Genomic DNA, 17,433 nt, shown 5'->3' with positions numbered 1-17,433 from the left:
GATGGAAACAAAAGGACTATCAAATTTTTTAACAACTATCTGGATAATTTGCACGAGCTAACTGGCTTGATCATGACTTGTTAATTTTATGAGTATGATAAAGCCATACTCAAACATTTGGGACAACCAATTAGGATCCCTGTCAACATTGTCTGAACCATCTTCATAATTGACCAGAAGGCCAAGAAAGGGATGCTTCTTTTCATACACTCTGAGACTGCTCCGAAAGTGTTCTTCCCAATCAGCTTGTTCTTAGATGTCACTAAGATCATCCAAATTAGTAGGATCAGGGAGAGCAGTTGTAATAAGTATCTTGAAATATTCGTACCAGAGATCAAAAGATCTGAACATAACCTTGCTTTCTAAAATACAAAATTGTACTTCAGTTGGCAAGTTAGCAATAACACTTCTCAATAGAGAGTGGGTCTCAAAACTCAATCTAGCATAATCAGTACCCATTATAGTCGTTATATTCTTTAAATGGATATCCTCTTTGCCAAAGAGTTGACTTATATAGACTTCATTAATGGAGTAGTATTGACCAGGTGAATTTCAAGTGCTTGAAGGGTTTTTTGGAAAAGGGTGTAGTGTTTTAGAGTAAAAGTAGCATGGAGGTTGTCAAGGATAACTTTAATAGAATTTGGCAATTTTGTATAGGTTCCATTGTGGAATTGTAAATTTCTGGACAAAACTTCATGCAAAGCAATAACCATGTCACTATTGGAATATGTCACCTCTGCCAGGACAAATTCCTGAAGGGATTTTGATCCTTTCGATTTAACCCTAGAGGATACGCCTTCATGCATTACAAAAGGAAATTTTGCTGAACTCCTTTTGTCTTGAGAATAGCCCTATGCAGGTGCTTTTCCCTTGTTCTTCCTTTCTGCCAAGGAAGTCATATTATTCCACTTACTAGTGGTATTTAGATTATCAATATGCTCCTTTTTCTTGCCAAAAGGTATCAAGGCAAACATCATTTATCAAATTTTTTTGAAAATTATCAATTTTTTACTAAAGCAATTTATCAGAAAGCTATTCAACAATTTTCTTGTATCTAATTTCTTGCTTAAGGAAGTTTAGATGTTTGTTTTTAGCATGAATCAAATTTAAAGTATCATCAATATCAATTTCAAACTTTGAAGCAAATTTGAATTTTACTTTCTGTCCAAAAGGATCAGTAGTAATTCCATCATGCTCAACATAAAAAGGATACAAAGCATTTATAAATGGAAGTCCAAGAATCACTTCATCAGTTATGTTTTTAACAAGAAGAAAGGGAATCTTGAAACATACATTATCATGACAAACATGAGCATTATTCAATTCATATTTAATCTTCATTTGAGTACCATTAGCAGAAACTAATCTTTCAGTTGATTTTTCAAAATATTTTGAAGGGATTAATCCTTCTTAGATATAGTTCATATTCACACCAGAATCAATCATAGCAATAAGATTGAAATGGTAATCATGGGAAACAACAATTTTAGCTTTTGTAAACCATTTTGGAGGAAGCATCTTGTTAACAAGATTAAGTTGAGAATCATTAGCAATACCTTTATCAGAAAGAAGAGCCTATTAACTAGATTCATCTCCATCTTTGTGCTCATCTTGTTCATTATCAGAGTGATGTTTATCAAGGTTTTTATCAATTTTTAATAGTAACAATTCTTGTTTAAGGTTATTGTTATTGCTTTTAATGATTTTAAATTCATTTTTTAATTCAATTATTTCTTTTTTAACAATAGTGATTTCATGTTAAAGATCATTAACAGTCAAATATTTGGATTTCATTTTATTAAATCTTTCCAAGGTTTCTTCAAAGCTTATTGTTGATTTCAGTTTTTTAACATTTTCATCTTTTATTAGATTTTTCTTAAGCTTATTGAGATACTCTAATTTTAATTCAGAGTTCTCAATTTGGCTTATAAAAGTAATTAATAAACTTTCATTTTCTTCACTTTTGGTGAGAACACTAACAGTTTTAATAACATTGCAACAAGAATCTCTACAACCAATTTTAAAATTAGGTGAACTAGAAAATTTATCAGCAGATTGATAACAAGAATCAGATGAAGAAAAAAAATCATCTTCCAAAGAATCAGAAAAATTGTTTGATTCAAGGATTCAGAATAAATCTTCTTGGTCTTTATCATCAATATTTAACATGTTAAACTTATTTTTTAACTTACTAGGTTTTGTTTGCAGTCTTTACTGTAGTGTCCAGGTTTACCACAGTTAAAACATTTGTCTTTACCTAATTTCTGTTTATCATATTTTTTAGAAACATTTTTCTTTTTAGAATAAAAATCATTGGGTTTAACAAAGTTGGTTATGTATTTTTTTTATATTTTTTATGGTTATAATTTTTGTAACTTTTATCACGTTTTTTTTTACTTTTTGCTTGGAAGGAATAATAGGGGGCAAACCATATTGTTCACAGAAATTACCCATTTCACATTTAGCTTTTCTTTTATTCTCCAATTGGTGTTTTAACAGTTTTTCATCATTACACATATTAATACCAAGTTTTTTAATAGTGCTTAGAATATCACCATAAGTTAAATTATCATAATCAATAGAATCATTTTTTCCAATTAATTCTTGTTTTACCATATGAGCAAACATAGGAGACATACCATCAATAAACTTTTCTTTCCAATAAGGCTTGTAGCAATCTTTCCAAAGCATAATTTTGAAAATAAAAACATCTTGGTACCATATGTAATCAAACATAGTAAGACATTTTAATAAGGCTAGTTTCTGTCTCTCACTACATTGATTTTTTTTTTTTTTTTTCTTAGGTCGTCGGAAAGAAAGGCAAGAGTCTTTTGTCTGTGTTGTACTGAAAGGCAGACGAGTCTTTACTCACCCAAAAACAACACGAGGCCACAAACCCATCTTTTGTTTTACCTTTGAAATTTGAATGAATCCCATGAACACAACTTCAAATGGTTTCCTTTTTATTTCTTCTCAAATCCCATAGCTTTCAACACAAAACACCAATCCCCATTTCACTCTTCTTCACTCTCAGAACACTTTGTACCAATCAACAACATGACTTTTGCACCATTCCAACACAACCCAATTCACCATCACCATCACCATCTCATTCACTTGTTAGAACTGTTTGTTCATTGGTCTGTGACTCTTACTACCAACAACCCCACTTCACAACCTCACCCCCAAACATTACCCTTCACCTAAATGCTGAGTCTTTAACTCATGAACATGCCATTACAGTCGTTGCTTCGCTTGCTAGCGAGGCGGGTTCGATGGTAGCATTAAGTTTCTTCTATTGGGCAATTGGGGTTTCCAAGTTTCGCCATTTTATGCGGCTTTACATAGTGTGTGCAGTGGCATTGATTGATAATGGAAATATGGTGAGAGCCCATGAAGTGATGCAGTGTATGGTGAGAAATTTTTGTGAGATTGGGAGGTTTAAGGAGGCTGTGGATATGGTTATCGAGATGCGGAATCAGGGGTTGGCGCGGAGTACTCATACTTTGAATTGTGTTATTGGAATTGGGTGTGAAATGGGTCTTGTTGAATATGTAGAGAACGTGTTCGAAGAAATGTGTGTGAGAGGGGTGTCTCCTGATTGTTGTAGTTATAAGTTGATGGTTGTTGGTTATTGTAGGATTGGTAGAATTTTGGAGGCAGATAGGTGGTTGAGTAAAATGGTTGAGAGAGACTTTGTTGTGGACAACGCGACGTTGACATTAGTTATCACTGCGTTTTGTGAGAAGGGTTTTGCGAATAGGGCGTGTTGGTATTTTGATAAGATGATTGAGATGGGTTTGACACCAAATGTGATTAATTTCACTTCTTTGATTCATGGGTTGTGCAAGAAGGGAAGCATTAAGCAAGCGTTTGAAATGTTGGAGGAAATGGTGAGGAAAGGTTGGAAACCTAATGTCTACACCCATACAGCGTTGATTCATGGGCTTTGCAAGAAGGGATGGACTGAGAAGGCTTTTAGACTATTTCTTAAGCTTGTCCGGAGTGATACTTACAAGCCTAATGTTCACACATATACAACTATGATCGGTGGGTATTGCAAGGAGGAGAAGTTGAACCGTGCTGAGATGTTATTGAGTAGAATGAGAGAACAGGGATTGATTCCCAATACCAACACATATACCACTCTCATTGATGGGCAATGTAAAGTGGGGAATTTTGAAAGAGCATATGAGTTGATGAACATAATGAATAATGAAGGTTTTGCTCCTAATATATTTACATATAATGCAATTATTGATGGCCTCTGCAAAAAGGGAAGGGCTCATGAGGCTTATAAATTGCTGAAGAAGGGTTTTCGACATGGATTGCAAGCTGATAGAGTTACATATACTATCCTCATATCAGAGCATTGCAAGCAGGCAGATACAAAGCAAGCCTTGGTGTTTTTCAATAAGATGGTCAAAGCTGGCCTTCAACCCGATATACATACATATACGACATTGATTGCTGCCTTTTGTAGGCAACGAAGATTAAAAGAAAGCGAGAAGTTTTTTGAAGAAGCTATCATGCTTGGCCTGGTCCCAACAAAGGAGACTTATACATCCATGATATGCGGGTATTGTAGGGATGGGAACATTAAATTGGCTGTAAAATATTTTCATAGGATGAATGATCATGGCTGTACACCGGACAGTATTACTTATGGTGCTCTCATAAGTGGGCTTTGCAAAGGATCTAAGTTGGATGAGGCTCACCGGTTATATGACATCATGATAGACAAGGGCCTATCCCCTTGTGAAGTTACTCGGTTGACATTGGCTCATGAGTATTGCAAAATAGATGATTCTGCTACTGCCATGATAATATTAGAAAGACTAGACAAAAAGCTGTGGAGCCGAACAGTGAATACCTTGGTCAGGAAGCTTTGTAGTGAGGGGAAAGTGGGCATAGCAGCTTTGTTCTTTCATAGAATATTAGATAAGGACCGTAATGTGGATCGTGTGACTTTGGCAGCATTTATGACCGCATGTTATGAAAGCAACAACTATGCTCTTGTTTCTAGCTTGTCCGATAGGATCTCTAAAGGAATTGGTTAGCAGCCATTGTTTAATCTAGATGGGTGAATTCGTCTGTGTTGAAAAGCTGAAATGCTAAAGCAAATTTTAATATTTTGATCCTTTTCCTACTGCTGATGGCTTAAAAGCTCTGGAGCCTTCCAGCATGATAAGCCGGTGTTTCATATTATATATTTTGTGAGCTCCGTTGCCATGTACCGTTTTAAGCCATTTCAGGATAGCAATGAAAATGTGTTCCAACTGCATGGAATAATTGCAGGGATTGGCCAGAGGTGTCTTCTTCTTATGGGTATCCCTTTTTGAGTTCAGGTTTGAACACCAACGGATCTTCTATGCCCACAATAACTTCAGTGTGTATGACTAGGAGATCTTCATTAAGGTAAGAACCAAAAACCTTTGCAGGGCTCTTAACTGGGGCAGGAATTTTAGATTTAAAGTGCTCCATTTTTCTCGATTTTGCAATTTTGTTACCAGCTGTAAATGTTCCCCAATTCTTTGAAACCTCCATATCTTTCCAAAAATAATATAAAGTTCCCATTCAGTTTGGATCACAAAAATTTGCTATTGTTACGACCTAACAAAATGACCTTTTGCTCATTGCTTCACTTCAAAAGCTGCTTTTACACTGTTTTAGCCACACAAAAAATATATATATTTTCTAAAAATGGACTGAAATATTTTTCTAAATCATGTTTTTAACCTTTAATTTTAAATCAGATCTGAATTGTAGAAATTATAAAGTTCTAACCATCCGAAGTTGACAAAAAGTGGTAAACAAATTGAATTTTCACTCTATATAATTTGTATTTTTCTCTGTATAATTTATTTGACCAGCATTTTCTTACCTTTGACCAATGCGCGATCTCATACTTAATTAAGCTAAAACTTCACAGATGAACCATCTACGTCTATAAAATGATAAATTACCTTATATGTTTCATTTGTTTACAGACATGATTTCTATAATCATGATCGATTCATATTTATTTAATATTAATGATGGAACAACATCTAAAGTCTAAACCACTCACTATCATTTTAAAAACTCTATAATAAATGAATATTTCCATTCAAAAGTTTTTTGATACCTTTGCTGATAAGTAAACAAAGACTCAACAATAAAATAAGCCCACTTGGCCACTTTCTTTTATTTGATCCTATGATATCCCTTTTCCACAAACCCATCTTAGTATTTGGCACCAAGAACCAAGAAGCAGCAGCTCATCCAGCAAGTCCCTTCCAAGGTAGAAAGCTTGCAAACTCCCGTTTATTTCATTATTTTATTCTCCCTGTCATGTTAGCTTATACTAACTTCTTGTTACTTCTGGGTGTTGTTCAACTACTCTAAATGACAAGCTGCTCAAAAAAAAAAAAAAAAAAAAAAAAAAGAGAGAGAGAGAAAGGAACTGTTTTCATGAAATTTTCTTACTTGGGTTTCCTAGTACTAGAACTATAATACTTGACTCTGAGTTATTCGATTGGGTACTAATTTATGATCTGGATTCAAAATCTTGTAGCTGTAAAGGAAGTTTTTTGGTCTGATCCATATGTTTTAATGGGAAAATATTTGGTTGAGAACTTTGACATGAATATGATTTCAGACCCATATATTTTAATGGATTTTTACAGCTGATGATGGGTAAATTTTATATAATGTTTGGTTTTCTGCATGAATAACATATCACAAACATAAATATTACCTTTTTAACTGAAAAAATGTAATCTTTGGAATGTTTTCCAGCTAAATAAAATTTGGTTGCTGACTTAAGTTCCCACATAAGAACATGGTCTGGCTCTGTTATTGCAAATAGAGAAGGATGCTGGGAGTTTTGTGGTCTGTGGTGTATATAGTCCAACTGGGAATGCTTGTTGCAAAGGAAACTACAGAGAACCTGTGGGTTCTTCTTGATGCATTTGTAGTTTCATGGATTCTCATATTCACTGATTCATTGAGAATTTTAATACCTTTGTTGGCAAAACATGTAACCATTGTTTGAACATGCATGTAACAGCACAGACCCTGTTGGGTTATACTTGTATAGTTTTTGTAACCGTCCAAAATTTAAAAAATGTGACTTGTCCCCCAGGATCTCAAGCAAGCAGAAAGCAAGTGATCTTATTATGTATAGTAATCCATGGTAAACAATGTTTTGGAGTAAATTTTACTTTAGATGTCACTAATTTTATTCATATGAAAGAAATTATTTTTTTACTTGTATGGGGTTCAATAACTGTGAAGCAAACTAGTGTTGCAAACAAAGCAGAAAAATTGCTATGAGATGGCAAAATCTATCAAGCCTCTTCCTTAGGAATTAATTGTTCTGTGCAAGATTCTAACTTTGTATTTCTAGTTTCATTTTTTTTTCCTATAATATAACTTTTCAGCCATCCCTATATACATAGTAATTGGTTATGATACTCTAACCATAGTTATAAGTTTCTACAATTTTGACCATATTTACTTCTGGAAGTAATGATATACTTCTTTTTTTATGGATTCTTCAGCACTTCATTCAAATGGCTCGATCTTCACTGGATGAGATGTCAGATTCTGGTGCTTTCATGAGAACTGCATCAACATTCCGTAACATTATTTCACGAGATCCAAGCTCCCTATTTCCAGCAGAAGTTGGAAGGTATCATCTGTATATATCATATGCTTGCCCTTGGGCTTCAAGGTGTCTTTCATACTTGAAGATTAAAGGACTTGACAAAGCCATCAGTTTCACGGTCAGTAAATCTTTTAGTACTTTTCTTAGAGATGGAATCAATCTTATGACCAAATCAATATTGTCTGTTTGTTGCTCAGTCAGTTAAACCCAAGTGGGAAAGAACAAAGGAAACTGATGAGCATATGGGGTGGCTTTTTCCTGCTTCGAATACAGAGGAACCAGGAGCTGAAAGTGACCCTTTGAATGGAGCAAAAAATATTAGAGAACTTTATGAGCTTGCCAGTACAAACTACTCTGGAAAGTACACAGTTCCTGTATGTTACCACATGTCCTCCTTTCCAATTTTTCCTTTTTTTAACATGAATTATCTAAGTTTGAATCTTTTATGCTATTTGATAGATTTTTTGCTCTATATTAGGTTCTATGGGATAAGAAACTCAAAGCAATTGTTAATAATGAGAGTTCAGAGATTATCCGCATGTTCAACACTGAATTCAATGACATAGCAGAGAATACAGATTTAGACCTCTATCCTCCTCACTTGCAAGCCCAAATTGATGAGACTAATGAATGGATATACAATGGGATAAATAATGGTGTCTATAAATGTGGGTTTGCAAAGAAGCAAGGACCTTATGAAGAGGTATGCAATTGTTCATACCACTGTCTTGAGGCTAAATGGAGCTGGCTTGTTATGAAAGTGTTCTCCCAATGACTGCTGTTTTTAAGCATCTTAATGATCCTTTCATCTGCAGGCTGTGAAACAGTTGTATGAAGCATTGGACAAATGTGAGGAGATACTTGGCAGGCAACGGTACATATGTGGGAACATGCTGTCTGAAGCAGATATTCGGTTGTTTGTCACTCTCATAAGATTTGATGAGGTATTGATATTTATTTTTTAAGCATGGACTTTTGACTGTTGGAATAAGCATGGACTATTGACTTTTCCCTGTTGCCTCTAGCACACAGCCTGTGTGCTTTTTTTTTCTTTTTTTCTTTTTTTTCTCTGTATTTTCTTACATATTTTTTCAATGAAGTTTATTACTTATGAGAAAAATATATATATTAAGAAATGTCAGTCTTCTGGATAATTTTATAAAGTTTCAAGAGATATTATTTGTCAAAATTAGTTGAATTTCAAATAATATTAGTCTTTCAGAATTCACATAGGACTAGTGGCTTTCCTAATTCTGTCTTTCAAGAAGCAAAATGGAATGTTAGTTTTTAGACTTTCTTCTTGTTGATCACTTTTAGAATGATTCATGAGAGAATTGCTTTTTAGTTTTTAAGTAAGTGCCCTTACACACAATACCTTCAAATTGTTGTCAACTTGCAGTCTTTCTGAACCCTTGCACACAACACACATCTTTTCTTTTTCCTGCCTAACTATAGGCGGTTGTTAGATGCAAATATAGCTTTCTTCATGTAGTCGGACTTTATTTGATTGCAATCAAATAAAATCCGACTACATGAAAAAAGAACGTAAAAATATAACAATTGTTATATATTTATGGCCTTCTTTCACCAACCTTTGAATGTAAAATACCAATGGACTTATCATTTGACTATTTTGATTCCCCCCCCCCCCCCCACCTCTTTCCATGGCATTGTCCTATTAGAAGCTGCATATGTAAAATTACCATAGCAGCCCCATATATAGATGATTTTGATTACCAAATTGTCTTCTTTAATTACTTACCCAAAAGGAAAAGTTATATTTAATTCCACATAGCCTTTTGCATTTTATTTAAATGGTTTGTCCAAAATACCTTAGCAACTGTCATGTTTGAAATTTTGTTTATGCCTTGATGGGAAAAGTCATGATATGAGGAAATTGGGGTAATTTTGAGAACGAGAGTAAAAGCTATTTAACTCTAAAATAAGGAACCATTGGTGATTTTCCTTTGTTATTATGCTGGGCCTAGAGAAAACCATGGCCATAGGTACAGGATCTCTTTGGCCAACCTCAGATATGTCTGGTATTGGCTTTGTTTTTTCTTTCTTGGTCTTGCATGAAATTTTGGCATTTGTCTCTCTCAGATTCTTCAAGTATCTTAAAAATTTGAGTTCGTATAATGACAGGTTTATGTTGTCCACTTCAAGTGTAACAAGAAACAGTTACGTGAGTACCCGAATCTGTTTAATTACACCAAAGACATTTTTCAGATCCCTGGCATGAGCAGTTCAGTCAACATGGAGCACATCAAGCGACATTACTATGGAAGCCATCCTTCTATCAATCCATTTGGGATCATTCCGCTTGGCCCAGATATTGACTACTCGTCTCCTCACGACAGAGAGCGGTTTTCTACATAGATATATAATTGCAGATCATAAAATAAATTCTTAGTATCTTGAATTCATATGATTTTGCTGTTATGTATGGTCTAGCCATTTCAATAAATTACATGGTCTGTAGGGTAGTAGTTATTCAGCATGATGGATGGTGTTGGCCACCAGCAAACTTTAGTGACTAAGTTTGATCTGGCTGGAAAGGTTGTACCTGCTATTGACATGTACTTTCTTGCTACCTTACAAAGATTCTGGTAAAAAATCACTTTGTACAACATCTGGGAAAGTATAGAATGCAACCTTTCTTCAGTCTTTTGGTCTTACCTAATTTGGTCTTCAAGGGCTATTCCTAGACATGGCTCTATTATAGGTTTGTCAATCCCTTTGACATCAATTTATTTGACTTTTTGCTTACTATTTGTTTGTTAAAATGTGGGTTTCAAGTATACTTTTACTTTTAAAAACGGAAGCTTTAAAAAGATGGACATGAGCAAAATAGATTGAAAACTAAACGAAAAAAATACATGACATACGGACATAAGCAACTATATAAATACTAGGGGCTGTACAGGAAACTTTTACACGTTTCCTATGTAGCCTGTTTGTTTACGACATGAATGAGATCAGGAACATTAGTTGCATCAAGTAGTATTAATATAATGTAAGAGGTTGGGGATAATGATTTTCTATTAATATTGATCTTCACCCTGTAATTACTTTTTCTAGCTACAGTAAGAAGAGGTAAGTAAATAAACTGTTGGTAGTCTGTGAATACAATACCAAGTTCAAATTAATAATTACTTCTGCTACAGCATTTTGACTCTGTAACAGTCATAAGAATTTATATTAATATAGTCTCAACAGCTATTCTAACTTCTTATAAAATAAAAACAGCTGTTCTTTTTGCCCCACTTTTAGGTTGGATATAGAACATTGGTTTTATTTGAATGAGCTTATTTTTAACTAGCGTTTTAAAGTATCACTTTTACACAATAAACAAAATAAATCAATGAAAATAAGCTCATTCAATTGCACACAAGCGGAGATGGTGCTCAATTGTTTGATGTGAATATTAATTTTTATTGTATGACAAGAAAAGAGCAAACAAAACAAATGAGCTTATCATGCAATTTTTGAGAGAATTTATTTTCGTTTTTTCTATCTAAAGTCACCAACCAATGCCTAAAATGTGTTAGAGACTAGAGTATTCATTTTGAGGAAGGCCTTGAGACTAGGTTTGGACATCATTCAATTTTCCTATAGATTAAATGTGACATAAATGTGACACGTATCTTAAAATGATCACGTGTCAGTTTTGTATCTCGTCTAATGCATAGGAGCACTAGATATAAACTTTACCTCTTGATTCTAAACATCAATGGAAACACAGCCATAAAATACTTTTTGTGTGGTAAAAAGCACTTTAAACTAAAAAAATGGGGTATTTGAAAATCCACTAAAATAGTGGATTAAAGCTGAAATTTGGAGCTTTTAAATTTAGAGAAAAGCTCTACAACTTACTATTCATACCTTATAAATTCAAATTTTAAAACACTATTCACTGTATCTTACTAATAACTCAAATCATTAATGAGTTCTAAATAAAATTTTATATCACAAAAGCTATACAATTAAAAAGTTAAAAAACTCTACTTCCTATAATAATGTCAAATTGGGCACTATATGTGTTTTAGTCATTCATTTTCTTCACTTAGCACACAATCTCACTTTAACCGTCAATTTAACATAATTCAATTGGTAAATGGATTAATAACGTGCACAAATCTAACTTGTAATAATAAAACAGTTTTCCACAAAAAATTTGAAAGAAAAAAAAAATGCCAAAATAGTGAATTGATTTCATTAATTTCGATTATTCTTTCCCTTCCACGACACTAATGAATTATTATATCTTTCCATTAGTGGTAGGGACGCTTTCAAAAGCCCTTCAAAAAGATAGTAACTGTTTGTGGTCTCTATTGCAACATGATCTTCATGAAAGAAAATGACATATTGGCTGGTTCTAATGTAGCACACGTGTCAAAATACTTTTGAGGTGAGAGAGATTAAAATCTTATAAAGTTCTTAGAGAAATTCCACCGTAAAGTTTCTAAAATTTTAGATAATGGCGGTCTAACAATAGAACTTTTACTATCACACATTCTTTATTCACTTACAAGTTACAACCACACATTTTTTTAGTGAAGAGAAGATCATTTGGTAAGAAGGGAGCTCACAGCTCTAACTCTTTTTGTCTCACTTTTACTCTCACTCTCTCTTTTTCCATTCCTAAAGAATAGATCTAACTTGAACTTCAAAGTACTCATTTCCACCCGAGCGATTGTTTCTACTGGGCAAGACCCAGCTATCTAGGTCGAACTTTAGTGAAGCTTCTTCCTTCATAAATAAAATATTATTCTAGAATAGTCAACCTAATAAGATTTGGACTCGTTATAGATAACAAAATAATAAAGTTAAAATGCAAATTGCATCCTTTAAATTTGATTGAAGTTTATTTCGGTTTTCTAATTTTACGTTTGTTCAATTAAGTTCTCTAAATTTCAAATTTATTCAATTTAGGTTTTCCGTCCAATTTTATTAAAAAAAAAAATAATCAATGATTTAAATAAATAAAAAAGTTGATAATGTAGTAAAATTGAATCCGCTCATTATAAATGGGATTGATAGGACTTTAGAAAAACTCCACAATGGAGTTATCTTAAGAATTGTCGACGATCTTAATCCGAGGTGGGTGCATTATCATCACAAGTATCATCTTCAAAGCCGACTTACTCCATATTTTGCACTCATAAAGGAAAAATGCAATCATGGGGGCTTAATGTCTAAGCCAAGTATGTCTTCAACCTCATTATCCGAACTCTAAAGCGAAGAAAATTGAGCCTTATAACATACGCACAGCTTGAGAATTGTGACTCCCACTAAACTAAAGAAAGTCAACCAATAATATTAAAAGAAAATTTAATATAAAACAGGCCCTACTGTATCATGGCTTCCACTAATACACCTTTTGGCGCTGTCATGTACAGAGGAAACCATCATGCTTATCATTATTATTTTTTTTCTTCCCCTTTTCTTACTATTGAAAGAAAATCCCTTTGATTTCTACAGATTCTGCACTCACAAGGAGTTAAGATTACGTTTAGTTGGAAAGATGGAAAAATGATGGTAAAAATTTTAGTAAGAATAAAAGACTTAAAAGAAAAGAAAATTTTTATTATTCTAATTTGCATGTGTTTAATAGAAGAGATAGAAATTGTAAATAATTTTCTTTTATTTGGTTGAGAAGGAAAAAAAAAAGAATGAAACAAATAATAATTTTGAGTTGATTACTATTATATAAGAAGAAAAAAAAATTTGACAAATTTATTATAAAAGAAATTCATTTTATAACTTTTCAACTTAGTTTTTATTTTTTTTATTTTTTATTTTTACAATAATAGATTGTATTAACAAATGAGCTACACTTGATAGAAAAAATAAAATTGTAGGTTTATCTTCGAATTTGATCTCTATTTTTTGTGGTTGATTCATATGTGATAAGTGAGATCCTCGCATGATACATATATGGTGTGTTTAGATACCGTTTATTACTGAAAACTAAAAACTAAAAACACTTTTTAAATGTGTGAATAGTGTTGTAGAACCCAGTTTTGAAATTGTTTTTGCTGAAAAAATACTTGCAGGTCTCATAAACAATGTACGGGACCTACTGGAAAACGTAGGACACAATTGAAAAGTGCTTTTCAGCACTATCCAAACATACACATGATTGCTGAATTTTACATTCCACACTTTTAATTAGATTTAAGATTAAGGAATTGCACTCTATTTTCTTAAGATAGAATTGTACAATGTTCTTGATTTTTTTTTTCTTTCAAATTTTAAGGTATGCATTTACTTGTTTGATCAAATTTAGGCCGTATGTATGGCACATTAACAAAGAAAATGCCGTATTTGGGCCACAGGCCCACAACCCAGTTTTCTGTGAATTTATAAAATCTAATAAATAGTTAAATAGATCAATCATGCACAATAACACTAAAATTTATGTGAAAAATCTTTTAAAAGGATAAACGGTGGAATCAATTCGGATGAACAAATTCCCTTAGTTACAATATTTTATAAAATGTCCAAATTTTGAGTTCATAACAATTTAAGAAAAATAACAATAATATCACCTCCTTTTAATATTACAAATTTATAACTCTTTGTAGTTGCACACTCAATATCTTTTCTTAGAAAAAAAAAAAAAAAAAAAAAAAAAAAAAGAAGAAAAGAAGAAGAAGAAGAAAAAAGTTGTTTCTCTCTAGTATGTGTTTCTTAACCAAAAAAACAACTCCTCGTGTAATTTTGCTCTTGCCTCTCACACACCTTGTGCGCTCATATTATTTTCTCATCAGAATCATTAGTTTGAGCCTCAATTTCTCCTTGATTTGTGGCATATTGTTCCATGCGTTACTTTTCATGCCTCTCTCTCTCTCTCTCAAAATTTTATAGTAAGGAAAAACATGCTACATGCTTGTATTGATGCACAAGTGTGTAATAAACACTATCCTTTATAATATGAGTTGGTATTTAAGTATTTAAATAAACTTTACTTTCATGTACTTTTAAAGAGTTCTCTTATTTTCCTATGCGGGGAATCCTTGGACCAAACTATCAAACTTTTCAAATTAGTGATTTTTTTCCCTCTTTTTTTTAAAATTTTTTGGAAAGCGTATTAGTAATTTTATATACTGCTTCTATCTCTATTTTTGGAGGACAAGAAATGGTAGATTTTAATTTCTCTTGTAATAATGTACTTTTCTTCCCTCCCAAAAAATATAAATAGAACTCTGATTCAATTATTCATATAAATTCAAGACCATGACATAGACTTTGTTTTTTTTGGCAGTTTCAACATCACTTTCAGATTCCAAGAATATGCAAAGTTTAAGAACCTTCCAACTCGACTAAAAAAAGACAAAAGTCTCAACTAACACAACCAAAACTTGACAAGATTCCACAATGTATTTTGCTAGTTCCTAAGAGAGTTTGGTGGGACACTTTGTGTAAAAGTATTTAAAATCCTAGTAGGTAGGCAACATCTTTTCTTTCTTCTTTTTTAATGTTAACAAGGTTGGACCATATCGATTTTTATCATTCTTTTTATAAATTCTTACTTTTACATGGTGTTAATTGATACATTTTTTTCCCCTTAGTGTTTAATTTGATACTTATCTATTCTAAGACTCTTGATATCATGGCAGATGGTAACTTTTTCATTAATAATACACATTGTCACATTCCAACCAGCACAAAATGTACAATGGTATATTTGTATACCAAGTTACCAACACAAAAATTTCTCCCCCAAAAAAAAAAAAAAAAAAGTTACCAACACAAAAAAGTTATGAGAGCCAGAAATGGCCCAAAAAATGGGCTAATAAACTTTTAAAATTTGTGTACTTGCTTAGGCACATACTTTCAGTCTAATAATGTATGTATCAATATCATAAACATTTTCATTCTAATTATGTGTCATAAATTTTAATCTTTTGCTTGCATGAAGTTAAGCAACCCCATAGTAGGGTCTCAGACTCTCAGCATATAGTTTGTCAACTAATTACCGTATATATAATTTATTAGTTCTTTTCATTGGGTCCGTTTGGATTGAACTTATTGTTGCTGAAACTGAAAACTGAAACTACTGTAGTAAAATAATTTTTAAATGTGTGAATAGTGCCGTGGGACCAATTTTTAATATTTTTTAATGTATGAACAGTACTGCTACAGTGATGGAACAGTGCATAAACAGTAAAATTTGTCTCATGAACAGTAAATTTTGCTCCCTTAAACACGTGAAAGCAAAAAAAAAAAAAAAAAAAAAGGAAAACGTGAGACGCGAGATTCAGCGGAAACGCTGAATCTAGTGTGTGTTTGTATTCAGCTTCTGCGTCCACGTTTAGCGTTTCATGCGTTTCAGCTGTTTTTTTTTTTAGCCGCACTTGTTGACTTTTTGTCCGTGAACAGTGCATTTGTGCACTGTTCATGGACCCACAAATTACACTTTTCAGCAACCTTTTCATTAAAAATGGGTCCCACGATACTATTCACACATTTAAAAATTATTTTGCTTCAGTGTTTTCAGTTTTCAGTTTTCAGTTTCAGCAAAATAAGTTTTATCCAAACACACCCCTAAACGCTCACATTGTGTAGTTGGTTCCTAATAATAAAAAAATGGTGTTAGCATATAAAGAAAAGATTGATACATATAATATATATATATATACTTGGCCGGTGGAGAAATAGGTTTGTTTGATTTCATCATTAGCCTTGTATAGAAAGGAATAGAGAGAATAAAAAAAATTAAAGAACAAAAATAGGATAATTTTTATGTTATAAAAATCGATTTCAATGTGTACCGCCAAATTCGAAGAAACTACTTTGATTTGTAATATATTAATATTATAACATTTAGTTTGAAAATTCAACAAATACTAGAAAAACCAATAAATTAACATTCGAAATATGATCACCTTTTGTTTTTCGTGAATAGTATATGATCACAATTAAGTTCCATCCCTACGTGCTTATGAATATACGTACATCGTGCCTCCTAGTTTGCCTCTCATGAGCCTAAAAAATTAGAAATATAATAGGTATGTTAAAAAAAAAAAATTAAAACAAAAAAGCCCACCTGTCTCAAAAAAGTTGTGCTAAGATGGGGTTTTCCTCATAATTGATGTATTCTACAAAATAATAGTTTTATTTTATTTTTTTAAATCTCTAAATGGGCCTTGGGGAAAAATTTTCACACCCTCTATTTGCTAACACAAACAAATATTCACGTGCATTTATTGATTACATGATTTATATATAGTTACTTGATTTATTTAAATAATTTAATAAATTATATAATTAAAATACATAAATAATGTTATGAATCATTATTAATGGGATGAAAGAGTTTCTTGCAACACTAGTCAATAGAAGAAAATTGTATATTTGATTAGGACACTTAAGATGTCCATGACTTTTCTAAGCAAAGAAAAAAAAATTGGTGGCCAACTTGTTTTACAACTTGTTGAACTAACATGGCGCAAGTGGTGAAAAATAAAAGTGATGTTAATGATAGGTATGTCTATGTAGTTTAATTGACATCTTCTAATATTTTTAACGGAGATGTCTAAGATTTAATTCTCCTCCATCATTGTAATTATCAAATTGTAAAAAAAAAAAAAATATATATATATATATATTTTTTTTTTCCATTGAAAAATTGCCAATCACAAGATAAAATCAAAACTAATTTTTTTCCCCTTATTTTATCTTCTCGTGTAAAATAATTATCCACATGTTATAAATGTATCTCTTTAAAGGATGAGACTACTGTTGAGTTGAGTTGAACCCGGGTAATTATTCTA

The 17,433-nt window shown here is 32.3% G+C and overlaps 2 protein-coding genes across 3 annotated transcripts; both read left to right on the top strand.

Annotated features, from left to right (window-relative positions):
- The first annotated feature begins 2,815 nt into the window (after positions 1-2,815).
- LOC115968343 (pentatricopeptide repeat-containing protein At4g19890) lies at positions 2,816-5,103 on the top strand. Its single transcript, XM_031087721.1, has one exon. It carries the CDS (start codon positions 2,952-2,954, stop codon positions 5,058-5,060), a length of 2,109 nt encoding a protein of 702 aa, XP_030943581.1. The 5' UTR covers positions 2,816-2,951; the 3' UTR covers positions 5,061-5,103.
- Positions 5,104-5,328: 225 nt separating this feature from the next.
- Positions 5,329-10,315, top strand: LOC115968344 (glutathionyl-hydroquinone reductase YqjG-like). 2 transcript variants are annotated; one of them, XM_031087723.1, is made up of 6 exons: positions 5,329-5,418; positions 7,545-7,769; positions 7,849-8,025; positions 8,130-8,354; positions 8,467-8,595; positions 9,797-10,315. In XM_031087723.1, the coding sequence occupies exons 2-6, from the start codon at positions 7,557-7,559 to the stop codon at positions 10,028-10,030; spliced, it is 978 nt and encodes a 325-aa protein (XP_030943583.1). In that variant the 5' UTR covers positions 5,329-5,418; positions 7,545-7,556; the 3' UTR covers positions 10,031-10,315. The 2 variants fall into 2 exon arrangements, with proteins under 2 accessions (XP_030943583.1, XP_030943582.1); XM_031087722.1 differs by lacking the exon at positions 5,329-5,418 and adding an exon at positions 5,425-6,283.
- The last annotated feature ends 7,118 nt before the right edge of the window (positions 10,316-17,433 follow it).

Source organism: Quercus lobata, chromosome 11 (assembly GCF_001633185.2).
Source record: "Quercus lobata isolate SW786 chromosome 11, ValleyOak3.0 Primary Assembly, whole genome shotgun sequence".
NCBI lineage: Eukaryota > Viridiplantae > Streptophyta > Magnoliopsida > Fagales > Fagaceae > Quercus > Quercus lobata.
Note: the sequence above shows the minus strand (reverse complement) of the source record. Positions and strands in the feature narration are given on the sequence as shown.